The sequence below is a fragment of the Lissotriton vulgaris genome, chromosome 7 (assembly GCF_964263255.1).
Source record: "Lissotriton vulgaris chromosome 7, aLisVul1.2, whole genome shotgun sequence".
Lineage (NCBI taxonomy): Eukaryota > Metazoa > Chordata > Amphibia > Caudata > Salamandridae > Lissotriton > Lissotriton vulgaris.
The window spans coordinates 828402653-828430424 of NC_141695.1; the positions used below are offsets into that span (position 1 = coordinate 828402653).

Below are 27772 nucleotides of genomic sequence, written 5' to 3' on the forward strand. Positions count from 1 at the left end.
CACTATTAACTTTACTACCTCATGTATTTTTGGCTGCTCACAATTTTTACTACCTCATGTATTTTGTTTGCTCACAATTGTCACTATTACCTTATGTAACGTAACGTAACGTATGCTTTTGTAATCTGTTCTTTTGCAATGTTTCTCATTATGTTTCATTTCTGTTCCTAATGTGAAGCGCTCTGACGCCTTCGGGTAAAGTCCGCGCTATATAAAAATGCATAAATAAATAAATAAAATAAAAAGTCCGCGCTATATAAAAAACGCATAAAATAAAAATAAATTAATAAGGAGACCAGCCTCAGTGAGGTAGGCCAGGACTGGGGAGGTGGTCGGTGCATGGGCTGGCAGTGCCAGTAAGAGCGCGGGGAGGGATGCAGTGTGGGTGGGGTTGCAGGAGTGGAGGTCATTTCAGCGCCTGGCTAACGGGCCTGGAGACGGAGCCATGGAGGCACAGACACGGATGCAAGAAGAGGGCTTCACAGGGCAATGACGCCCGGTCAAGGCTAACACTCTGGCCGAGGGCTGCAAGTTCCATGAGCCTGCCTCCCACGTGGTTACTATCTGCACCCTACAGGCCTATCTCCGGACCGCGGGGCGTATCCTGGCTCAGCCCCGCCCACACCCACAGTCAGCCCCGCCCCCCTCGCCCGGGCCTATACCCGCTGCTTCCACCGCCTCACGCTCGATTCCCCGCCCAGGCCACCTCACAGCAGCAGCAGGCCGAGCACGGCTGGCTCCCTGCCCCTGCCAGGCGCACACGCTGACTGCTGCACTATGGCGGAACGCCGGGTGTCTCGCTGGTACTTCGGGGGTATCGCCTCGTGCGGTGCGGCCTGCTGCACCCACCCTCTGGACCTGCTCAAGGTGAGGAGACGCAGGAGGGTGCAGCCTGGGGACCCGGGACAGTGGTGGCACCCATACGGCCAGGGATAGCTGGGGAGAATTAGTGCACAGGGGTGGGCTGTTGTTCATGGGGCTGTAAGTCTTTAACCATAGTGAGCGCTGGTGCAGCGGGAGGCACAAGGGTCGGTTCCACGGGGTGGGAGATAAGTGGCCCGTACCCCAGGAGCTCAGTGACCGCTGTGGAATCTGGCAGGCAGGGGGTCAGGGAATTTTCTCTGAGAGGTTGGTGGATGGTCCATTGCCTAATGCTATCTGTGGGCGTCAGGTGACTTGTCGAGAAACTTGCTGTGGCACGACTTGTGTGATGACCCCGTTTTGTAGGAGACTGACCTTTATGGTTGGCTGTATTCAGTTCATTATGGAAGTGGCCTACCCAGCGATTTGCGATTTAGACCAGTTATGGAGGCGACTGGTTTGTATCCAACCATTGGTATTTTTGTGGATGGTGCGCAGCACAATTTTGCAAATGGAAGGCTTGCACAAAACTGTCACCGCTGCACATGGCCAGAACTGTTTATGACTGGCCTCGGTACATCTCTGGACATTGTGCAAGTAGTTCTAATGCTCCCTTACCTTCCAGTGGGTTGTACGCATGCCGCGTTTTGCAAGGAACTGATTTCTGTCCCTGCTGTGGGCTTTGCCAGTTCTAATGCTGTGGGCTTTGCCAGTTCTGCCTGTGCTCAGCTGAGGGGATATCCAGGTTTGTAGGCAACTGATTATACTAAGTATGTGTCCACTTTCAGCTTGATGTGTGTTTAGTTTTTACCCACCTATGACTTGAGGAGAAGCACAGATCTGCAGGTGGCTGGTCTGTACTCAGCCGTAGGGTGTGTGATTGCACACACTGGTCAAGGTAAGATTTTGAAGTGAGAATAGTTTCCCCCTTGCTTTTGCAATTCGAGAGTGAATTGATTCCTTAAGGGGGTAACTGTTTAATTCCCATTTCTAACGTGAGTATCTGAAGCCTGTAAAATCTATATCTATACTACTAGTATAAAGAGAGAACAGAAACCTTTTGGCAAGGTAAACACGGGAACCACAGCGCCAATCTACACACCCAATACATTGTTGGAATCCTCAGGGTGTGTAGATGGACATAGGCGACATAAAATAAAATAAAAAAAACGTAAATTAAAAAATAAAAATGTCAAAACAAAGTAGTCCCCTAAAACTAGCGCTGGCCGCGACCTAGACATGATGACGACATGCAGGGGAGGAGCGGTGACGTGCGGCGAGGAGTGGCGGTGGAGTCTGGAGTGGGTGGCTCAGGTAAGGCAAAGAGCGGCAAGGAGAGGTGGTGAAGTCCGTTGCGGGCGGCTCAGGTAAGGCAATGGCAGGCTGGAGGCGGGCGGGCGGGAGGATCGAGGCAGGCGGGAGGCGGGCTGGGTAATGTCGGGGCGGGAGGCGGGCTGGGCAATGTCGGGGCGGTGGCGAGGCGGGAGGGATGCGGTCTGAGCAATGTCGGTGTGGGCGGGAGTGCATAGAGTCTTAAAATGCTGCCCCCAGCCCCCTTCTGCCCCGGGCAACGCCGGGGCGGGCTGCTAGTATTATATATAGTGATTTCAAATCAGATGTATTTGTGTTACAATCCAAGCATTCTTTGTTGCTCGAAATTCAGCGAATAATGCATTTCCATTGAAAATATCACTCTTTAGATAAAGCAACAACAGTAGTAGAACTTCTTCTTGTTGCATATCAGTACCAGTACTACTCGTACTCTGCAGTGAATCCATCATTGCGTATTTAGTTCCTATGGTAGTATTTGCCTAATGGCAGATTAAAACAGACCACTAAGTTGTTTATCTTTTTGGGCACCATACACAGTTCGCTTTGTGACCATCCTATTCCTTTACCTACCAGAATGGCCATGTGTACCTTTAATTTTGTTTGTGACTAGACTGGCAATGAACCCAGCCATGGTTGCAGGCCCAATACTGATTGGCTGTTTAGTTATGGTCTCTACGCAAGTCAGTGCTGCTGCTAACTAGTATGTACCCAGTAATTGGTTGGTTACACACTCCGTTATCTAGGTGACTAGGTTGTACACCTGTGAGGGCTTGCACCTGTACTAGTCTTTATGTGACTGAGCTGTATCCAGCTACAGGTTCTGCTGCTGCCAAGCCAAGGTCCTTAGGTATGATGCAGGTGAGCAGACCGTGCTTACAGCCTGCGTACACATTTACTTTGGTTAGACTGACCTGTGGCCAGCAGTTGGTTGTGCAGACGCCCAGTTCTGCAGGTGATTGATCTGTGTCTAGTCACGGTTTTATGTGTGCTGAGCTCTACAGCGTGACTGTGGTGATCCTGATGGCTGACGTTTGATACTGACTTGAAACATTTGTAACATTTAAAATGCAGAGGGTTTCTTCATGCACCGACATTAGAAGAGTGCCACAAAGCTTAAATGATTAAGCCTGCATACACAATTGTATATGTAGTAGAACTGGAAGCAGTCCAATAATTGAGATATGATAGCATTCTAATACCAAAACCTGCTGAAAAGCAGAGAGCTCAGTAGTTGTAATATACCCCAACAAGTAGGCAATCTGCTACAAGAAAGTGATTGTACAGTAGACAGGAAGTCATGTGTGTAAAACTCAGAGAGAGATTTAATTTCTAGTATCGCTGTTATTAGCGTCGGGGAATAACCAGAACAAGGTTATTTTTAATACAAGAAACCCTTTTGAATTCTTGTATTAAATGCAGTGTTGAAAATCCTTAAAGATGAATGGAGACCCTCAGTTATTATCCATGGTATCTGGGTTTGCGGGTTATAATTTACAGAAGATATTAGTGTAATAAATGCACGCACCTGCACTGCTGAAAGACACAGCACACCGGCTACTGCGAGGAATTGAGAATCATTCAAGGAACACTTTTCACATGTGTTGTGGTTAATCTATATACATCTTAAGCATAAACGAATATATTTGTATATTTTATACATAATATATATATTTGTTAAGTAGACCTAAATAATATCTATATATTGTTAAACCACAAGTAATATATATATTTGTGCAAAGAAATGCACATATCTAAATACATGTAATCAAATTATACATGTTTAAATACACAGGGATATGCTGTATGTTCAAGTATGGTGGTATTGTGCAAGCTCGTATGTATGTTGGAGTGAGGCAAAGGACACAACTCCTTCAGATCCCCATAGGTCTCTGATATGGGAGATCCCAATTAAGTCCAAATTACGGAACCCTTTAGTTCGGTTCAGGGTGCCCAGTCGTTGTGAAACCCATAGCGGGGTAGCCATAGTTAGAGTGTCAGCCCATCCCAGGTTACGTTGCACTGCGTGCCATACTTGGACTGAGTGTTTGGTTGGTCCAGTTAACTGGTACCTGCCAGGTTTAGAGTACAGGGCCGCTTCAAAGTTCCAGCCCGGCAAGAGCCACCTGTCCATTCCATACCCCGGGTCATTGCCATCACAATACCTGATTAATGGCGAGAGGTGTGCAGTAGTCTTTACGAATGTCCGGGAGTGCTATACCTCTGTCAAACCAGCCCAATGGGAGTTTCTGCAAGGAGATGCCGGGCGCTCCGGACCAAAGTAGTTCCCTCAGTGCGGTTTCAATAGCCTTGAAGTAAGACTGCGCGACCAAGTCTGGATGGTTTTGCAGGGCGTATAAAAATCTCGGCAACGCCATCATTTTCCATCATTTTAAAAAGCGACGCCTTTCCTAGCATGGACAGTGGGAGCTTCCTCCAGGAGACAGAGTCCCTCTTGAACCGCTGTAGTGGGGGTAGGAGGTTCCTGTCATACCTGGTAGCCCCTTCTTTGGAAACAAAGATACCCAGGTACTTAAACCCGTCTGTGGCCACCTTAATTGGGCCGTATTGCGATGTGGCATAAAGCCCGACTGGTCCGGGTGGACTAGTGTCGGCAGGACTGGCTTGAGCCTGTTGGCCAGTACCCTTGCTAGGATTTTGGGCTCCGCGTTCAGTAAGGATATAGGCCGGTAAGAGGCACATGAGTCTCTTGGCTTGCCGTCTTTGGGGATGGTCACGCGGCAATGTACCCCTCTCCCTGCTCTCCTCGAACATTCGTTTCAAAAAGGGGCTGAGGCCGTCCGGTTGGAGCTTATAAAGCTCGATAGGTAACCCGTTGGGCCCCATGGCTTTCCCCGAATGAAGATCACAAATATCTTGAGCCAGCTCCTCAACCGTGAGTGGCGCCTCAAGAGTGTCACGTTCTGCCTCCGCAAGGGTAAGAAGACGGATGTCGGTGAGCAGGTTAACGGGGTCCTCCTCAGGCAGGTCGGACCCTCTACCATAGACTTTCCGGTAGTGCCGCTCAAACTCCCCAACTACCTCACAGGGTTCCGTGATAGTAGCCCCTGATTCTGTCTTAAGCTCTGCCACCACCTTCTGCAATTGTTGCTTTTTATCCAGCCACGCTATAAGCTTGCCTGCCTTGTCTCCCTGGTCGTAGATTCTACCCTCCCTGTCTCTGAGTACGTGTTTAGTAGCCTCTGTGGCCAATGCCCTATATTCCGCCCTCTTAAGTGGCAGCTGATGTGGTGCTTCTGGAGCGCTCTCGGCGAGTGCCGCAGCTTCCAATTCCTGGAGATCCTTCTCCAGAGTGACCATTTACGCCTCCCTTTCCCTGCGGTGACCCGCAATCACCGAGAGGGCCTCCCCTCTAAGCACTGTCTTGAAAGCCTCCCCACAGCACTACCGAGGAGTCGACCGTGCCGCCATTGTCCTCGAAGTAGCGAGCAATCGCCAGAGTTAGTTTCTTTCTTGTGTCCTCAATTACGGAGATACCAAGCGTTGATCGGCGTTACGATCCCCTCCCTCCTTTCTCCTATCGTGAGATGCACCATTAATGGGGAGTGGTCCGAAATGCCTCTTGCCAAATGTGTGGCTGCCTGCACGGTGGTGCCCTGATGTATAGGTGCCAACATGTAATCTGTGCGAGAGAAGGTACAATGAGGGCCTGAAAAGAAGGTGTACTGGTTGTCCGTTGGGTGCTTGAATCTCCATATGCCAGTGAGGCCAAATGTCTCGGTGAAGTCAACCAACCATGTGTGGCCCTGTGGTATGTCTCTGGGGGGGTGTCTGTCGAGGTGCCCTGAGATTACTGCATTGAAATCTCCTCCCACTATAAGCTGCCCTTCCGGAAGGGATAAGAGCAGTTTCCCCAAATCTAGGTATGATTGAGTTTGGAGCCCAGGTGGGATGTAGCTAGTGACTAGATTAACTTTGAGGCCTTCCCATCTGCCCGATATAGCAGTGTAGCGACCAAGAGGGTCAGAATCTGTGCGTTCTACGACCAGTGGGAGGTTGCGGCGTGTCATTATGCCCACCCCACAGGATCCTGAGGTAAATCCGGCATGGATCACAAGTGAGTACCCCCATCTGTTAAGTGCATGGCATGAATTACACAGTAGGTGGGTCTCCTGGAGGAGCACCACGTCTGGCAAGTGACGTTTGATAAATTGCAGCACTATGGTTCTCTTGAGTTTGTTTCCCAGTCCGTTGACCTTCCAGCTCATAATCTTGAGGCTTTTATCCCACCTCATAGTAATGCTCACTACTAACTGCAATGAATACCCTGAGGTTCCTGGTACAACGCACCCTGATATTAGCAAAACGCTGTCGTGACAACACCAAACATTTCCCAATCCCTCCACCCAACCCCCACCCCTTCATTCCACCCCCCCCATTGTGCCCCCAACAATCCCCAAACAGGCAAGTCCCCCCCCCCCCCCTCCCCAAAGATCCCCCCACCCCGCTACCCTGCACTGCAGGCTTTGAACTACCCACATCCCCAATTAGCAGAGCGCCTTTCGCCCAGACCCAACCCGGAAGTGAGGAATCCTCCCCCTCCCGCTAGAACTCTGAAAGGGGAGGAGTGCACCGGCCCCAGCTCCAGCCGCCGCCTACGCCTGTCCCCTTCAGTACATAATATAGCTGTACCCAAGAGTACACTCTCATCACGTGAATACATTCTTCCAACTGTTCATGCCCCTTCTCTAGTGTTACTGCATGTGGGCCCCCCAACAGGGCCACCGACCCTCTCTCTTAGATCAGGAATGCCTTAGGTCGCCTCCCTACAGCGTCACCCTTAAAGGCAGTCGCCGCACTGTTTGTGGCGGGGGAGCCCCCCACCCAATTAGGAGCAGCCCAGAGTCTCATTAGTTCCATACAGTGTACGTTACAGTTTGTAAGGGCTGCTTCCGCCTTCGCCACCACTGAGCCGGTGTTAATGTCCGTGTGAGTCCCACTTGGGGCTAGCTGATCTCGACCGCCATGAGCGTTGACTCTGGACATCATTGTCCGATCTCCCTGCTGTGGATCCCGGCGAGGCGGCCTGGGCACCCCTCAAAGTATCGCTCTCCGTCCGAGGCTGTGTCTGAGATGACTCTCTGTCTAGCCAGTCCTGCACTTCCGATGGCGCTGTGAAGAACAGCGATTTTACCCGACAGCAATAACTTTCAGTTTGGCTGGGAAGAACATCATATATTTTAATCCCTTGTCTCGGAGGGCTGCTTTCACGCCCGCAAAGGAGCGCCGCTCCCGCTTAACTTGGATCGTGAAGTCAGGGAAGAAGCGGATAGTTGCGTTTTCGTATTTCAAGTCACCCATCTGCCTAGCCACTTGGAGTATTGCGTCCCTGTCCCTAAAGTTCAAGATTTTGGCAATTATGGTTCTGGGTGGCGCCCCCGTCTTGGGTTTCGGAACCGGTGCTCCTTGGGTGCGTTCCACCGTGAAGATAGTAGAGAGCCACTTCGGCTTCAGATGGGCGGTGATGAGGTCCTCCAGAAAAAGCTCCGCGCTGGTTCCCTCCGGCAGACCCACCACGCGGATGTTGCTCCTGCGGGCCCTTCCTTCCTGGTCCTCGAGTTTAAGGGCCATTTGTCGGTGTTGATAAACCAGATCGTTCACCCACCGTTCCAGTTTTTCAGTGGAGGTCTGGATCTCCTGTATAGCAGCCTCATTGGCCTTGGCCCTGTCCGTGGTCTTTCCGAGATCTGTCTTGAGGAGGTTCACCTCTATAGAGATCTTATCCATTTTAGTCTCAAGATTGGTTCCCAACGTTTGAATCGCCGCCATAATGGAGGTCAGAGACGGCCCACTCTTTCCTGCTTGGACCTCGGCCGTGCTTCCCCCGTGGGCCTGACCCACAGGGACTGCATATTTGTCCAATTTGTTAACCTATGTGGCGGCAATACCCTTGGGCCTCATGGTGGCGGCTCGCCCATCCAGTCCCAGCTGCAGTCTGAGGGGGTCCGTTATTTCAGTTCCCGCTCTCACTATGTGGCGCCCTTCTGTAGGCAGAGCCCGTCCGTCTCTTCAGGCCCACTGATGCCCAGTAAAGGATTGCAGACACATGCCAATGAGGGCCGCGTTCTCAGTTGGGTGCCGTCGCGCCCACAGGTCCGGCTCCGGTCCTTCAACCTCTGTAGGCAAGTCTAGGCCCGTCTCCTCAATTATGGGCGCCCTCTGCACAGCTACACCTCCTCCCTGACGGCACTAGTTCCCCGGGCTCCGGATGGCTGGCGCGCCCCGGGCCAGGATAACACAGGGGCCCCCTCACCTACCCCCTCCACGATGTCTGGCCTTTCAAATTCTGTGTGGTTTCCGGCGGTGGCTGATTTTGCAGGCCTCACCACGAGGCTTGACCGGTGTCCAGTGTGGGCTGGGCCTTCACTCGGCCCCAGTTTTGAATGTGGTCTGAATAAAACCTCTTTCGTTTTTTTTATTGTTGACTTGTATATTCTATTGCGTTTGTGTAGGGGAAGTTTGTCGTGATTGCTATTTGTTTTGAGCCAGATGCATTCAGCTTTTTGTATCTCTTTTAATTCTGCATTTCTCCAAGATGCTTGTTTAATTTTGTCATGTTTGTTGTTCTTAGTGGTATTGGGATATCAAAACCTTCCTGGAGCACTTCCTTAAGTTTTTCAACTGAATTTATTGTTTCTAGATCAGTGTTGGATGTTAGTTGTTTCTAAGTACTCAAAATTGAGTTTGGTCAATGGGTGGATGCATGCAAGGTGGCATTGGGTGTGTTGATTTGCGGTGTGCTGTGTTGGAAAGCTACAAAATCTGACCATGTGACTTGAGTAATCCTTTCAAAGGATTTGGGTTTGCAAAAATGACATTTAGGATTTGTCTAGAGATGTGTGTGGGATTTGTGGACGATCTGATGTAGGTTCAGTGTGTCTAGGCCAGGGATAATAGTTTTTGGATGTGGCATATTGGGTTTGTCTAACCATATATTTTTTTTCAATTCCCTGAATTTAACGGGATTACTATTCAATATGGAATGTGCCACTTATTTGAAAATGGATTGTGAAATCGCAAGCACTCTGATACCTTTCCCCATTGACTGCCTGAAGGCTGATGATGAATGTGTGTTATGCATTTGCCAAACCCTGTTGTAAAAGAGGAGATGGAGAAGACTCCAGTGAAACTGTTCCATTTTTGAGTGAATTTTGGGAAGTAGATCGTTTGAAATAACATGCAGTTGCACTTCTCTGCTTGATATCCGAGCAGCAAGGTCAACCAGGGAACCAGGTTTATACTTCCACTGGACAAGTAAAATATTTGGTGTGTGCCTTGGACTGCAGCTTGACTACTGAGGCTTTCAGTTCACTCCACCCAGCAGCAGTGGAGCAGCAAGTGGTCACTTAAAGAACTCACATATAGTATTCCACGTGCCAAACGGCAGGTCTTAATCGGTGGCCCCAGTGTGCTTTTCAGGTCGATCTCTCATTCCAGTGACTTCACAGGAATTCAATGTTTGCACCATTTCGAGATATACACGATTTTGACCCATTTGTAAGCCATTTCCACACTTAAAGTAGAGCCACTGGAAAATTAAAATGTGATTGTAAAGTTGGTGCAACATCACGTCTGACTCTAAACAAGCATTGGGATAGCCAATAGGTCTCGACTTTGGGACCTTATAAGTATTTAGTTATGCAGCACAATATACTTACTGCAACAACATTAACTGTTGCATGGCTAAACACTTATAAGGTCCCAAAGGGGGACCTATTGGCTATGCCAATGCTTGTTATTACTAAGAGCCATGTATCTGCCTAGTGGAGTATTACATGCCTGGAGTGTCAAATTGAAAAGACCATCTGTTCCACTATTGAATATTCTAATACATCCGCCCCATCCAAGCTAAGGGTTAATATTGCCGTATGCGTTGAAATTGAACCCTTAAGATATTGTGGCCCTTAAATGTAGCAGCATATCTTGTAAACGGTTAAATGAGAAGGTATTTTTAGCATTGTCTAAACTAAAGAAAGAAAAATCTATCATAGGACACACTGCAAACACGCAGACTGGCTATTACACTTTAAAAGGACAGGAGAAGCATTTTAGGAATAGCCCCTTTGCATGTTTATGGCGTGCAGTACGGGGTATGCAAGCAGCATTTATGTAAACTATATTAGTTTTATTGTCTCATTTATTGTGGCGCCCAACGCGCTCCCTTTCAATTCAGTCCGCTGTTACCACTAAAACAAAAACAGTAATAAACACAAATATTTCAATTATTGTGTCCACACATCAATTTTATTATAGCATCCGTGGTCAAAACATTTTTTTCAAAGTGCCCCAACCCCCTCCCTTGCGCTGCATTAAACCCACCAACCAATAGATGATTTCCACAGACTGTGTGTGCTATGGCAGCTCTGTAGATTAAGCGCCTGCTGCGCAGCTAAGTGTGAAACAGGAACTGAAGAGCATGAAACTAAAAATGCTTTGTGAAAAAGTAGGTGCACTGTGGTGGCCCAGGGGGTGGGGGGGCCTGCTGTGCAAGTCAGTGTGCAACAATTAAAGCACAGATCAGGTGCGAGCAGGGCTGCCCCCTCCCTTCATAGTTTCAATAGTGAAAGTAAACTAGAAGGCAAGTTTTTCTTTCGTGTGCTGTCGCTTTAAAACCAGATGAAGAGAGGTTTCAGGAAGTAGAGCCTGGGCTTTTGCAGATAAGAAACAAAACTTCTGCGCCCTTGTTGATGCCAATGGACGAAGAAAAGAAGAGAACTGACTGCTACGCTCAGTAAGTTTTTCCATGTTTGAAAGAATGATCACAGAGAGAAACATTGCAGGAACATGGTTTTAAACCATACACAGTCCACAGGCTGCAGCTTGAGTATGCTTGTAGGTAATGCGGCCTCGCTCCGTGTGACACTAAAACCTGCGTTGCGTGTACGTGCATCTTTTCAGGTCTACAAAATTGTGCACTAATGAATTCGTCTAAATGTTAACATAAGAATTTTGGAAAATACTCCATGCGGCAGCGGGGCAGTGAAGAACTCGGGCCAGTGACAAGATGCTTCATGTGTGTAAACTCGGCATCAACCACCACTTGTAACTCAAAAGTAGCCAATGAAGCAACCCATCTCTCAGCAGAGATAGAAAACATGACCGGAGGGGTGAGGAAGAGCAGGAGTAATGTCAACACCTCCTCCCTATGACTGAGGAGTGGAAAAAGATCTGAGGGAGAGTGTGTGATTCTGCTCTTGAACTGTGAGCAGGATACTCATATAAACAAGCATTGGCCGCGTTGCCGTGAAAGTAACACGGCCGCGCGACTGTAAAAGCGAAAGTGATGGCAGGGACGCGCTCTGTGGTAGGGAAGGGGCAGAGCAAGGCTCTTGGGAGAGCAAGGCTTAATGAGCCATGAAAGCCACATGGCGGCTGCGCACATGCTCGTGAACGCAAGCGATAGGCCAGACAAACCTTGTGGTAGCACTTTTTAAAGCCCCTACTAAATGTCTCTCCGAGTAGCGCATGCATTGGCATGCATTGGCTCAGCGAGACCTAAAAATTACAGGTCCTCTGTTAGCTGTTGTTTGCTGTATTCAGGCATCTAAATAGGTGACGATTTTTCCCATTTATGGTTCGATTCTGAGTTAGCTGGTTACATTGTGTACAAAAAACTCTCCAGGGCTAATCATTTGTGCACAGTATCTGGTGCACTTTCACGCCATGATAACATTTGCAAAAGTATTGAACTGTAGAAAATTATTTTTGGACAACTTTTGTGCACGATATTACCTCTAACGCACACTTATGCTTGAGCAATCTTCTCCAGGTAGGACTTGGAAGATATTGCCTCCGCGAAAATCAGATATGAGAGGTTTTTGTACTCGTCCTGTAATTGGCACTCGTTCAAACTTCTCGCAGGTGTCGGGCGTTCCGCAGATTTCAAAAACTTTGAAGACCTATGGGTAATTCCCTGAAGTGGAAATAATCATGCCTCTTTGTCATAAAACGGCCTTGCTTAACTGTTTACACAACCGTTCTAAAAACAGCAGTTGTTTCGAGAGAACTCAGATTTCAGAAGAATCTCGAATGTCCTGTAATAGGAACACAGGGTAAACTTTAGCTCAACTAAAACCAGTATTAGAATATAAACGGGATTAAATGAGAATTATCTGTTTCCTGCAAAAGGCCTTGTTTCTACAGAGTGCAATATTGGATGTGTTCCACTCAAACTAGTCTTGCGTGCTTCCATGCGAAACAAAAGTATTTATTTGGTGACTAACCTTTTAAATAGGGTCTGCATTTTTGTAATGTACTTTCTTATGAAATCACTGTACCGTTCAAAGCGCTGGACTTGGTATTTGGTGAGTGTTAAAATGTCAACATAGATAATGGTGCCCCAGAATGTGGTGATGCATAATTTGCCCCATGCTGCACAGTGTGCCTCCCCTCCCATGCGGCATACTTTTGACCATTTGCAGAAGTGGTTGCAATTTGCACACTGACGTTTTGTGTTGTGGATTGCAAGTGATGGCAGACCACCATTTCTGTGATTACATTCTCTAAAGGGAAAGTTTTATTTTTTATTTTTTTTAAAGCGGCCCTAGTTTTTTAACGAACTGGTGCGTCTTTAAAAAAACACAAGTTCCCATTTTGGAAGCGGGGGGGAGGGGGGGGGGGAAGCAGGCGGTGGTCCAAAGTACCAATGCGTACTACTCCCCTTGATGCTGCAACATGATTCCCATAGTGGGACGAGTCACAAGAGACCACCCTCCCCTTTGTGAATCAGTAACCACCTCCTTTGAGGAATCGGTAACTGGTTGCGTCCAGAAATGCTGTTGCAGACCATTGACGAATACCATTACAAGTCGCAATTTGTAAGGAATACCCTTGCCAGGCCCCTCACAAATTATAATTCTGTATGGACCACAAAAACAATTTTATGAGTACAAGCCTTAACACTTTACAGACCCGCAAAATGAGTTTGGTACATTTGGAATGGACGTTTTGCCCTCACAAACCCTGTGTGATTTGCCAATCGTAGGATATGCGATCGCAGAATGTTTCGTACATCTGGACTTTGTCCTTAATCGCTGTCTAGCTCTAAATAAATTTAACTACAATATGAAATAAGATAGGTGGACCTACGAATAAACATAGTGTTTGCATTTACACCTTCCAAGCCAGAGTTCTGCTCCACAATCTAATCTACTTTTGTGAGCCTTTGTGCGTATCATGTGAGAGGACAGGCCTGGGTGTGTTATTTCAACACTCGGCCCTGTCGCCGCCCACTGCCACGGGCGATGCACGTAAGCATGTGGTGCAATGCTAAACCAGAGCAAGCGCGGCTGCAGATGTGTTAATGTGTAACGTGACCACGTACGAGAAGCGTCCGCATCCGAGAGTTGCATTGGCTATACCTTTTTTTTTTTTTTTTTTTTTTTATTTCTGTAATTTTTTTATTGTATATAAAAAAATATACATTAATGGGGTAATTGAGCTGCCAACTCATGGGTACATTCAGGGCTTTAAATGGGATGAAAAAACTTGGGGGCTCTCAAAGTGCGCGGCCGAAGTAATTTAGGGCATGGCTTAAAAACACCTAAACTAACAAGCATTTACAATGCAATGGTCTCGGCATTATTAAAGGTAGAGCTATCAGCATTGCTCATGACTTTTTTAAAATCATAAATAAATGGCATTGTCATTTACATTGCCAATAGTCATTATTTGTTAGGTGAATGTATTTTGGTCAGCAGCGGTTTCCCAAAACACGTTGGTGAGCCTTTTTCACTTGAGTGAAATGCAGTACCTATGGAATTGATTGATCATGAAATCAGTTCCTTGTTTTTAATCCCGGTGGAATCCTTTAAGGGGGTCTGATAGAATAACTGCAATGCTTTTTTTCATTATGGGCGAGTGCAACTATTAGCCACTTGCATTTGTTCATTAATCAAGAGTGACAAAGCGAGTAACTTGATAAAAAAAAAAACAAAAAAAAAACATTATTGGTTACCCGTTCTAAGGAGCCATTTCGCCTAAACTGTTTAACTGAAAGTATTTTCCCTTTACTCATTCACATTTGTTCCCCCTTTATCTGTGGGTGGCCCCTACATACTGTCAGTGCTCCTAGAACCCATTATTATCCCACCTCCCTCTCTGTCTTGTTACCTCCATTTTCCACTTACATTTTTCAACCAGATTGCGTCACTGGGATTATCTATTGGGTTTCTTTGTTATTTTTAGCAAATTATATTTCTATTAATGTGCTTGTCCCCTTTAAACGGTATTACATTATGTTTTGTCTCATAAACCAACTACTTCTTTAGGAATGTGTCTGAGAAATTGCATTCTGCAGGCAAATTACCTGTCACTGATTTGGTCTATTTGACATTATTTTGCAGAATGTTTCTACTTTGCAGCCTGTAGGCGGCTGTGTGACAGTGTGGTGAGTGGCGGCTGTGTGACAGTGTGGTGAGTGGCGGCTGTGTGACAGTGTGGTGAGTGGCGGCTGTGTCAGATTGGTGAGTGGTGGCTGTGTGTCAGATAGGTATTCCGCCTCCAGGGGTACAGCTTGCTGTGCGAACGCTGCGTGCCAGGGTCGGAGGCATAGCCTGAGGCCGTGTAGTGGGAGGCCACGTTGGGTGGGGGGGGGGGGGGGGTTAAGAAAGAGCCGCCGGCTGTGGGGGGGGGGGTGAAGAGGCCGTCTGAGGGCAGAGCTGAGGTGTGGGGGGAGAGCAGTTGCTGCGGAAAGCGTGGAGGGGACCCCGGGGCATTATGTTACGGGGCACTAAGTGGTTATTACAGTACAATTAGATTTAAACAAGCATATAACCAAAAAAATTGCATTCTTTAAAAAAAAAAAAATCAGAGGTAATAATGAAGGGCAAAACATTATTTCCTTGACAAATTGGGCTGATATTTTAAGTAGTCAGCATTTTGAAAGTCAGCTTTATTACCTGTGGCCACATATTGTCGCAAACACGGTTAAAGTCAGTTAACTAGAGAGTCCACCCTTTTGAGCTTAAAACATCAGCACGTGTTGGAGTGATTATGAGGTACAAATTAATGGGGCAGTGACAAAATCTGAGTGATTATAGTATAGCGGTCCAGTGTCACCCATGCGACACACTTTAGCCTGTCCTGGCATTTTAACCATCAGCACTTTGAAGGCCAGGATTCACATGCCTAAAATGTGAACTGCAAGTCCCAGAATGCAATCTTCCTGCTAAGCCAGAACTGACCGATGGAGCCACACGAGTGGCTTAGTAGAAATGATGTAGATACATATGCAAAAGGGAACGCCTAGCGATTGGGTGTTATACAGCACAAACCACGGCAGTGGCGCACATCTGGCCTTGAGCCAGAGGTTGGTGTCTGGAGAATGTCTGAAACATTACTGAGAAATCATAATCGCTGCATTGAATGTAAACACGCACTGTGCAGCTAAAAACCTATAGATCAAAGCAACATCTGCGACCGGTACCACAAGGCCTGCTTTAGGACAATGATAAACTGTTGACAAACAAGTCTCTCCGAAACAGGTGTTATGTTTGTTTGCTGCTCAGCAAAGTCCGTGTGCACGCAGTGATCCTGCCACAGGCCGCATGATTAATTAATATTACACATGTTGCCAACCTCGGAGAAATAAACGTATGAGAAGGCTCGTCCGTACCTATTGTACATTAACCCGCTGAGCTATCCCACCAGTCTCCAACGAATAGCATCAAGGACGGAAATGCACATCATAAAGTGTCTGCGCTTGCATGAAAAAGAGAAATGGCACTCGGATAGGTAATACCCTACTCTTCAAACCACCCCCTTCCTCCCACCGCTCGCCCCCCTTACGCCCACCCTCTCACCCGTCCTTCTACCCCATCGGTAAGAAACTAACACTAACATATTTTAAAGTCAAAATATTTTATTTAGACCCTCTGGTATGGGTCTCGTTTCCAAGCTTGTCCTGGCTGAGTCCGGTGGTCCGAGGATCCGTCCAGGGGCAGTCAGGCGTGTCATGTGCTCGCGATCTCGAGGCCCTGGTCATCTCCCATCATCTTTCCACTATCTCTTTATGGGTTTGTCTAAGCAACAGTCCCGGGCTCGTCATGGGTGGCGGGACAGGTGGTTCTTTCCCTGGTCCTTGTGTAAACCCACCCCTCTGTTTTTCCACTTTTAAGCCTCTATTTAGCAGGGGCAAAAGTCAGATTGTCCAGGGTCAGAGGCAGACGTGCGCTTTCATACCGGGGCACAGTGCAGCCCCCCACCTCCTGTTATACACTGTCTTTCTTTAAGGAGGCGGAAGTCCATGTGGCTGAGGCAGACACGCACCCCCTGCCGTGCGCCCCGAAGCCCTAGGCCCTGTTCTCGGCACTCAGCTGCTTCATCAGCTCCTTGATGTAGTGGATGCTGCACCAATTTGCGTGTAGATAGATCACTGCATTCCTTCCTCATTCTTCCTCTATCTGGCCGCGAAGCGTCCCTCGAGGAAACCAGCTCCTCTACTAAGCCTGCGCTGCAAAAGACAGACCAGCGCATAACGGACGGACCCCCGTCCTCAAAAAGCCCACACCCAGGCCCACCCCCCACATCCCAGCACTGTGTAAGCGACCCCACAGGACCCGGTCTCCCCGCCCAAAGCCCGCAACCCATCCCCCGCACAGAAAGCCAGCTCCGACATCGAGAAAACATGGAAGGACCCAGGAAAAGGGAGAAGGAGGGGGGGGCGAGGGAATCACTCACCACACGGAAAAACAGCGTCCGGGGGCACTGGAGGAGATACTGCTGCTGTAGGTGCCATTGCCGTCGAGCTCCGTCTCTGCCTGCTGCTGCGTCTGTCAGGGCGAGTCACCTCCATAGTGAAAAGAGCTCTTTTAATGTATATCCAAGTGTGTTTGTCGCCCTGACTGAATCCCGTCAGTTAAGGCCACGGCAATTATGCGGTTGTGCGTCCGATGTGCTGGGGTACCATTTAACTCAGGGAAATGCGAAGCCCGCTCTCTGACCTCGACTCGCGTGCATTCTTAACAAGCATGAAGCATGGCGGACAGGGGGGGGGGCGAACGGCGCACAGACAGCAGGAGGGGGGGGGCGGGAACTTGCGTGCATGCAGGGGCTTTCGATTCGATTCTCTCTCGCAAATAGAAAATGGGCTCACAGACTGCCAGGTGGAGGAGGCTGCGACTTCTTGGGGCGGCTGTTGTCGAGAAATGGCCTAAAGAAAAGCGCCGCCATTTTCCGATTTGGGGGCGTGTTTTTTGCGCCCTGAGTGACAGACGACGTCACAGGGCTAAAGAATGCAAAAAATCACGCCCCCGAATCCGAAAAAGACGGAGCTTATTTGGAGGGACGGCTCTCTCCTCCAATGGCTGGCCTCCTTTTAGGAAGCCAGCCAATGGAGGTGAGACGGGCGAGGGAGGCGGGTTCCAGATACCTACTAAGTAGCATACGATCTCCTCCCGGAAATGCTGGCAAGCCAGCATTTCCGGTCCTCGACCGAAAAACCTGTACTTGGCATCGTTTGCCGCCCGACTGGTATTTTGCAGATTCTGTCATTGCATACAACGTGAAAGAACTATGGGCTTTGTCAGTGGTTGTTAGTTGCATACAAATAAGCAACAACAATGGCTTCATTGTATATACTATTGAAAACGCTTCCGTTCTGAAATGATGGAACTGTGAAAGAACTAAAGGAGTCTCTGAGATTACATCAAAGGCTCCGAGCAGTGGTACTGCTGCAGAGTTAAGATTTTTTTTTCACTGTGAGGTTAAGGGCAACAATGGAGAGCTAGATAGGGACCCGTCTCGGCACCTGCTTTTAAGGACACGGCCCACTTAAAGCCCTGGGTACCTTCTCAGCATGACGATGTCGTAAGAGCGCACAGGAGAGGCAGCGATTAGGAAAACCAAGACAATGGATACTAGTTCAGCAATGACGCGTGTAACGGAGATCCGGAATTCAGCGATAAGATTATATTCATACTTTTTTGACCAAGGCATCAAACGTTGACATCCCAGAATTGTTGTTCAAATTATAGTTGTGTGCTGTCCTATGGGAAACGCATATTTGTCACATCGAGGTGGACTTGGTTGTGAGCCAGACCCTCAGTGCATGTGCAGGAGGGAATTGAAGCTGGATATATCACATACGTGCAGTGCTTTAAATGGGGAAAAAGTGCAGGTACTCATCACATTGAGCTGTGGACATGGGCGGGACTTTGGGTGGGGTTAGGGGCGGTGCAAGGTGCCAGCATCCAATGAGATCAAGATATTCTCGGAGTACATCTGGGAATGTTGATGGAGAAATAGATACTGTTTGTTTGTATATTACTTCACCGACACTGGCACTGAAATATAAGTTATATAAACTGCATTGTGGATATAAGATATATGGTTGCATATAGAGCTCAAAGGGTTGAAGCCCTTTGAGCTCTACGGGCGTTGCGCGCCCGATAGCCAGTCTCATCAGAAACAGCAAGGCCTGTCCAAGCAACATTGCTACACCTTCGTAATATTAGCCTAGCTACTGCCCCAGAGTACCGGTACTCTCCCTGGCTAAGGAGAAGTTCCGGTACTCAAGGTGGAACAATTTGGAAGTGCCGGTACTCAGGACTGGTCCATTTAAAGCACTGCAAACGAGAGATAGCTCAGAGGCTGACTTTGGTACTACGTGTTGGCTGCTTCTCCGTTCATTTGCTCACACTTACGATATCTTCCTTTTAGTGCAACCCTCTGGTAGCATTGTGTCTGTCAGAGCAGCCCGAGGGCTTAATTAGCCCCGGTGGGTGCCAACACCATGTTTGGGGACTGGCACTTATTTTGCCTCTTCAACATTTCAGTTCCCAAGGGCAACCGAGGAAAACACTCAGAATAGAGAAAGAAACAAGAAGAGAAAGACGGAAACCAGGCACAAAGTAAGAAAGAAGGAAAGCAACAAGGCTGAGATAAAGGGGCAAGGGGTGGATTGAAGAGGGTCTGACACGCCACCTTCGATTCATGGACATTTACTAGCACGGACCTCGGGCTTCTGAGCAGAACTTTGACTACCAGCATTGCATCTTTTACAAATGAAGCACTGCAGCTCTCTGGAAACATTTCGCCACTCATTTTGAACTAATTGTTGGAATTTTTTGGTTCCAATGACTGTGGGCACGATTACGATACCGGTAGGATGAGCGTCCGACCAGCATCGCTGGGGTAAAGGGACTGGCCGAAAGGTAGTCTACGATCCCAAATTAGGATCCAATCGCTGTAGAGGCGGTCGTAAACATGCCTCTTTGCATTGAGGCTTGTGCGGCGGCCTGGAAAACGGGCGCAGCACAAGTCCCAATGCTAACAAGCATTTACAATGCAACGGTTTCGCCTTTGGAAAAGTTAGAGCTATTGGCATTGCTCATGACATTTCTTTTTTTTTTTTTACTTATAAATAAATGGCATTGTTATTTACATTGCCAACAGCTCTCTCAGCCCACACAGCTCTCACAGCTCACACAGCTTTCACAGCCCACACAGCCCACACAGCTCTCACAGCCCACACAGCTCTCACAGCCCACACAGCTCTCACAGCCCACACAGCTCTCACAGCCCACACAGCTCTCACAGCCCACACAGCTCTCACAGCCCACACAGCTCTCGCAGCCCACACAGCTCTCGCAGCCCACCCAGCTCTCACAGCCCACACAGCTCTCACAGCCCACACAGCCCACACAGCTCTCACAGCCCACACAGCTCTCACAGCCCACACAGCTCTCACAGCTCTCACAGCCCACATCTTAGTTAAGGGATGTTTCTTGGAATTATCAGTTTGTAAAGAGGAGCTAATTTAATCGTTTCTACAACTTATTGGGACACTCAGCAAGTTCCTATGTAAGTAACGCAGGACATTCTAGAAAATTCGGACGTGTTTGTTCCGGGGTGACTTATTTAAATATAAATATTTTCAGATTGGTAGAGTGCTGAACGCACACCTAGGAGACTGGATTCATGTCCGAATGTCTGGCTAGTACTATGTAAAATGTTGCCATTTAGGTTAATTTAATGTAAATATTCTTTGTGGATATCTCATAAATATTGCATGGAACCGTTCCTCCTGGACCTATAGTGGATGCCCATATGTAATCGAAAATGTACATAACAAATCCTTTGGCAGGGCAGACCAGTTAAATTAATCTAAAAACAGTCTCCCACAAACAAATATTATCCCAATACACATTTCGTAGCAGGAGAACCTCTTACACTGCAAGAAAAGCCTATTGCCTATAACTTTACCTCCGAGGATAACAGAGGGCTTACTTACCCACTCATGTCATAAGTGCAGCCCGGGCCACACAGTGGTTTCTTGTGGGTCCTGGTTAGTGCATGGGATTACTTTCAGGGTTATGAGCATGGCTGTTGATTTCTTCAAAGACAAGCAACGGAGAGTGAAAGGGAAGGGGGGGCGGGAACGGGCACACGGGGAGGGGGGCGGAACAGACACACGGACAGCGGAGGGGGGCGGGAACGGGCGCAGGACAGCGGGAGGGGGGGCGGGAACGGCGCACGGACAGCGGGAGGGGGGGGCGGGAACGGGCACAAAATGCGTAAACTTACAAAGTGAAAACACATTTATAAACAAAATGCTCCTTACCTGATCGCTTCGTGGGAACTCGAATCTTGCAGCCAACTCCAACAACAGACCCTTGTAAAAGGAAGAAAAAAGCCGACTCGAACAAAAAAAATAACACACACCCACCGCCGCGATGACGAACAGAAGTGGGCGGAGAGGGAAAAAATCACGGAACGCCCCCGAATCTGGTCCGGCCTTGACGGACAGATCCGGTTCCCAATGGCTAGCCTCCATTTATGGAGCTAGCCAATGGGAGCCGGGGGACGTTCCCGAAGCCCAGATTGTAAACAAAAGATTTCACCTGCGCCGAAAAGCTGCGCACAAGTGCGCAGCCTTCGGCCAGGCGAAACCTAAAAACTGGCTACTTTTTCCCTTGAAAAAGGCTTTTGTAGTACAAATTCTTCCACAATTTTGTTTTTAGAAAATGTTGTTCTTGGGTAACAGTTTTCCAAAGTCGACAAAGTTTGCAACTTTGTGAAGTTTCAGAGTAACGTTTCAGGATGGTATCAGCGATACAAAACTTTAATTGCAAAATGTTCATTTTTCATATATATATTATATGCTATCATTTTAATATCTGCATTTAAAAATAAGCACATTTTTACTAATACAGCAGTTTGAGACAAAACGTTTTCTGCTAGTTGCTAGCTGTCCACTCCCACGCTCAAACACACTGAATATGTTTGGTTGTGCATCAAATAAATACGGAAAATGACATGTAACACTTACTACACTCTTGCACTAAAAAGGGACTCATTAAGCAATATTCAAGAGTGCCCTACCACTTCCTGTTGGCTCAGGATGACAAGCAGTAATGAAGAAATGATGTAACAACACTACCCTGGTAAAGCGAAAGCACAAAGTGCAATAAAGCAGTTTCCACCGCTCAAAGTAATAAAACATTGGAAATCCCCTCCGTGTCACTGTGGAGAGAATCACGTGACTCCACGAGGCAGGACAAAATGGATAGTCCCTCTGCTTGCTCCAGGGCTGGGCAAGGCCTGATCCTTCAGAACAGGACTAATATCTCGAAAAAAGGCGGTAAACAACGCCAGGTAAACATAGCCATGATGGCAGAACAAATTCCAGCCGCCTAGCCACAGGACTCGTAGGGCAGAGCAGGGCAAATGGCAGCAGACGACGGTAGCATAACCCTGAGACCAGGCAAACAACAGCAAACAGTTCCACGAGAGAAGCACAGTTAACAGACCAGGAAAGACCTTCAGTGCCACTGGGGTTTGAAATACCCAGAAGCCTCCAGGAAGTGTAAACGAGGCACAGGGCATCGGGACGATAAACAGCACAGAACTATGGTCAACATTATACTGAAAGACAGCAACGCATGAAGGAGGGACAGACAAAACCAGGGAAATAAATAATACACATATACCGCAGACAGGAAGCACATGGCATCAGGGCGCTACACAGGGCATGCACCTGAAAGAACCACAGATCATTAGGGTATGTGGAGCACATAGTTGTCAGAGGGAAGGGCACATGCAGAAGGGCTGGTAGACATTGCATACGTAGCGCAGTGCAAGGCGCACAGCATCAGGGCGATGAACAGCGCTCGCATTCTTGGTAGAGGCCTGATATCTTCAGGGCAGTGGGCAGTAGATATGTGCACCCCAGACTGCAGGTAAGTAACACCCAAATGATAGAAAGAACACCACCAACAATGGAGGCCCAGCACTACTGCTAGGAACAGTACACATGAACCACCAACCAGGGTGCATGCCACCAGGAGCATAACATGCACTAATATGCTGGAAAGCAAATCCAATTATATCAGGCTCGCGGACAGTGCACGTATACTGCAGAGCAAGTCTAACTATATTAGGCTCACGGTCACTGCGTGTATACCATTGCTGCAGAGCCAATCCAATTATGTCAGGCTCACGGACAGTGCACGCATACTGCAGAGCCGATCCAATGATATCAGGCTCATGGACAGTGTACGTACACTACACAGCAGATCTAATTATATCAGGCCCATGAGCAATCATGGTCAGTGCACGTATACTGCAGAGCCAATCCAATTATATCTGGTTTACGGACAGTGCACATATGCTGCAGAGTCAATCCAATTAGGTCAGGCTCACGGACAGTCCACGTATACTGCAGAGCAGATCTAATTACATCAAGCTCATGGAGAGTGACCGTATACTGTAGAGCCAATGCAATTATATCAGGCTCACGGATAGTGCATGTAAACTGCAGTGCAAATCCAATTATATCAGGCTCATGGACACTGCACATGCACTAAAGAGCAGATCCAATGGAATCAGGCTCATAGACAGTGCACATACACTGCAGAGCAGGTCCATTTATATCAGGCTCATGGACAGTGCGCGTATGCTGCAGAGAAGCGCCAATTATTTCAGGCTCTTGGACAGTGCACATATACTGCAGTGCCAAGTCAATTATATCAGGCTCTCGGACAGAACTTGTATATTTCAGAGTCAATCCAATTATATCAGGCTAATGGACAGTCGGTCCCGGTTGCTCTCCCGCCCGCTCTCGACAATCCTACGAGCGGCGGGGGAGTTATGCAGGCACTCGGCAGTTGGGACAGCAGGCCGGGGGCACAGGGGCACTCACGGTCTCCTCGGCGGGGATGGGTCTCCTCCGGGAGGCTCTTCGTCGTGCTTCAGGTGCAGCTCCTCCGCCGATGGCCCAATCAGGTCGCTGCTTTGCAGGCGAGCCCTCACAACCACCCGGGAGTCAGCCAACGGCAGTGCGGCTCCCGGGGCAACCCACGATGACGAACCTTGAGCGGCCAATCCCTGCACAGCTTCAGTAGTGACGCGACGGCGCACGGGCCAATCCCGTCGCGGCGTCAGTGAGGGGGCTCGACTCCTGTGGCCAATGGGAGCGCGGCGGCTTCGATCTCAGCTACCGCAGCTCCCGGTCACGAACACAGCTTGCAGAGGGTGTTTCTGGCCCCGGGCCGCAACGGTGATTTAGCGGCCAGAGATTTTCGGGCCGCAGATCGCGGTCAGCCTGCTTCCTCGCCAGCAGATCGACACGGGGGATTATAAGGCACAGGGAAACACCACGGGTCTCCCCTCACCCCTGAATCTGTGCCGATGAGCACAGCGATCGGGCCAGCTCTTCTCGGGGGCGTTCCCGGCTTTTGGCTGACGTATCATGACGTAGCCAAAAGCCAAAGATTCTCGGGAACGCCCCCGTGTCTGGTCCGGCATTGACGGACGCCTCTCTGTTCCAATGGCTAGCCTCCATTTATGGAGCTAGCCAATGAAGCAGAGAGGCGTGTTCAAGTCACCCATACTAGAAACTACAGATTTCTCTGGAGGAGGAGCCTAACGGCTCCGCCCCCCAGCGAAACCTAAAAAGCATGTTTATAAACATCTCTGCACCCTGTGGCAGGCACCATGCAATGCCTGCCACACGATTCAGGGATAGTTACGGGGGTACCACTGCAGAGGGCCACAGGGGCCTTGCTAGGGGCTCCAATACAGTTTTTCCGCCAGCCTTGTCAGAAGAACCAACATGACTGGTGGAAAGGTGGATCGTAATACCCATGGCGGGGCCTGAGAAGGCACTACCTCCACTGTGGAGAATGTGATCCGACAGACGGTTTCAGACAGGCTCAAGGAACACTTTGGGCAGCCGGTCGGTCCCTGGAGCTATGCGGTCCGACCGACTGCTTTGTAATGTGGCGGTCTGGCCGCAGATGTAGATGTTGATGGGACCGACACTGATGGCACGTCGGAGTCTGTCCCACCGACATCGTAATTGGCCCCTGCTTGGATCAAGGTGGCCTTGTAAACACTTAGTTTTGTGAAGTGGATGGGCATCAAGCAGGCCGTTACTAACAGGAGAATGCACATGAGTAGATTGTCTGGTTGCTTTGGTTACCTGTACAGACTCTGTAGTATCTGTTTATCAGCATGACATGAGTCCTTCAAGTGCCTGCTGGTCCGTGAGAAGGAGTCTGTTTGCACCTCCGCCTCAGACAGTTAAATATTTCAGTCGCCTCAGGATTATTTAGTGGTGAAGTGGAATGGGAACTAGACTGTGATGTCCCTGCTCAACTCCCTGTTAGAGCCCGCATAGGGGCTTGTAAAAACTGAATACGCTCCATACGTGCATAAACAACACACCCACAGAATGCTGTGTTTGCACTAGGAACATTTGAAGACTAGTGCTGATTCAGGAAGAGAGAGAAAGCAATTCAGATGACTGCAAAAAATATTTTACTTTCTAAATTGAGAGAGAATGAGAAGGAATCTTCCATTGCAGGTTCCAATCTCCCTGGCACCCCCGGCCTGACTTGGCATGGGCTATGTATGCCCTTCTCTAGGGGGCAAAAGTAAAGTATCCATTTAATGAGACTGCACTGGTAGGGCGGGCGTCAAGAAAAATTGAGGCCGTGCCTATCACAATCAAACTAAATGGTCAAGTTAGGGTGTTGGTTTGTGTGGCTGTAATATGTCATGTGGGGCTGTGCTTTTGATGGCTACTACCGGACATATGGTGGCTACATCTTGAAAGGTGAGCCAGCCACTGGGCGAATGATAGCTATTTCTTGGTCAATGAAGCCATACCTGGGCATATGGTAAGATTTTTTTTTTTGTAAAGAGATGCAATTCTGTCTTCCTTAGATAGCATATGATTGCCTTTTTGTATAACATGGCAACACATCAGTTTAGTAGGCAGTGCCAAGTGTATGATGGCTAGGCAATATAATATAGTCACACTGTGTGACTGTCAGTGCTTATTTATGCAGGCTGCTCTGTCAGTCTTGATGTCTGTGGTTTTGGAAGGATTCCCATGATTTAGTTTTTGCAGCTGGACATTTGAGCCTGTCACAGGGCGTGCAGTGAAGTTGACTGAAATATGAGGGGAGTGCCTGTAATGTGATGGCTGTACTGGGCAGTGCAAGGCTGCGCCTCGCACATTAGAATGTACCCAGCATTTGATGGCTATGCCTTGTCATATTTGGCTGTACCGTGGCAAATTATGTTTAGGTCATATTGATACTGTGATTGGGTACATTGGCTGCACCTGGCAACAAAATAAACTCTAAACGATTGACTTGGTCATTGCTTTTACACATAGCTCCTTTGCCAGAGACTGGCTGCTTTGTATTGCTGCAGTGAACAGCAAACTTAACTTAATTTCCTTTATTTTGCTGTTTGCGGAAGGGCAGCATGTATGGATGTTATTCGAGTCGGTGGCCTGCAGTTTTCCCAGTCTTTCCCACAGCCGTTGCATTGATCCCCTTTGCAATTTTATCAGCTGCATAGGCCAGGAAAGTAGCAGAAGGAATGTGCTTGGTCACTTCCGTTTTTTTGTTTTAAGGAAGCATTGGCCATTTATCTGCAGTAATTGGAAGCAAAGTAGTTACTGATGAGGACAGCAAGAGGATGAAGACTCTTCGGTGCAGATGTTTTGTTTTTGTATTGTTTTGTATTCATGCCTGTTCTGCTGTTTGAGCAAGCGCACCCCATTTCGGGGTGTGTGAGGTTAGACCAGGGGGGGGCCATGGATCCCTATTCCTTCCATGCTCTTGTGATTCTATGCCTGAAGGCTGTTGTTTGTGGAATCACACAGGTGCCCGGCTGAGTACTTCCTGCCCTCTTGCTGTGTGCAAGAGTTCACTAGGCGCTTCGGGCAGGGAAGACAGAAAGTTGGTGGCTTGAACTTTGCATCAAGGTAGGCTGGCATCGCGGGAAGGAAGGGGTTATTTAGACAGGGATCATCTTGTTCTTTGCATTTTCCTTCCCGCTATCGCAGACCAGAAGGCCTGTCATGATTTACTCCCCACCCTCCCAGTCCCCAGGCATGTGAGTGAACTGCGCAGTGGTGGCTGGGAGTTGCAAGTGGATCTTATTGTGGGATAGAGGCCAATAGCAGCAGGCAATTAAAAAAAATCCTATCTACAGCGAAGGAACGTTTTCAATTCTATTAAGGAAATGGAGGCTAGGATTATGCTTTAAACTTTCTTCTTAATTAGCGCAGCAACCCAACATATACGATGGAGCAAAACATTAGACACAAGGGACTTCAAATCCTGTGAGTCCAAGCAAAAGTTTTTAAGTCAACCAATCTGGTAAGTCCGGCACCAAATATTAACGCCCCCCCCACCCCCCAAGGAACTGCACTTGCTCATTCTTTGTGTGATAAAGTCAGCTATGAGATTTTCTGCAATTAAATTGTTGCTTCTTGCAGTGCCTGTCAACAATAAAAAAGAATCAAAACTCTACACTACAATTAATCCATACAATTCAATTTACCATAATCATCAGAATAAAAGGAACCAAAAGTACAGGCACATCTCTTCTACTCTTTGTAATTGTACACTTGTACAAAAAAATGCTATCTTACCCAACGAAGAATTCAACCTTGGTACGTAGGGAAGGGATTAACTGGCAAATCTATCTTAGGTGAAATGCTCTTCGCCTACGTGTCCTTAATAGAATTGGAACTTTCCTTCATGGTAGCTAGGAAATTTGTATTGCAGGTCTGGAACGGAGGTTCAGATTATGATTGTTTCAATCTTACTTACCACAACTAAAGGCATTTGCATAACAGGCTTAAAATAGAACTTCTTAAAAGTGGAGTCATGTGATCAGTCTGCCACCTTCAAAATGTCCTCCAGAGTTCCACCCACAGAAAAGCCCGTAACCCTTTCGGTGCTCATGACAGAATGGTTCCATCATGAGCACCAGTGCTCCTGTGCTCATGATGGGACCATTCTGCCATGAGTACAGGGGCACGAAATTCCTCTGCAGCAGACAGCGGAGGGATTTCCTTTTTAGGTCGAGCTGGTGTAAGCAGTGCGAAGCGCTGTGTCCAGCGAAGCCTCTATTGTTATCTACTTTCTCTGGAACTGGGACAGGGGATGGGCACGCGCAGGGCCGTCGGCGATTTCAGCATGTGTGTGCGCGCACATACACCCATGCGCTGTGCCCATCTCCTGTCCTGCTTCTAAAGCAAGTCAGCCTCCTTCAATAGAGCACGCGCGCAGACACTCATACACACACACTCACC

At 48.2% G+C, this 27772-nt stretch overlaps 1 protein-coding gene across 1 annotated transcript in view; it reads left to right on the forward strand.

Moving 5' to 3' along the window:
• The first annotated feature begins 676 nt into the window (after positions 1–676).
• SLC25A10 (solute carrier family 25 member 10) overlaps positions 677–27772 on the forward strand; it is a 230748-nt gene continuing 203652 nt past the window's right edge. Inside the window, exon 1 of the mRNA XM_086931128.1 lies at positions 677–867. Within this exon, the coding sequence (XP_086787254.1) occupies positions 778–867 (90 nt within the window). The 5' untranslated portion in view covers positions 677–777. The remainder of the gene's footprint in view (positions 868–27772) is intronic.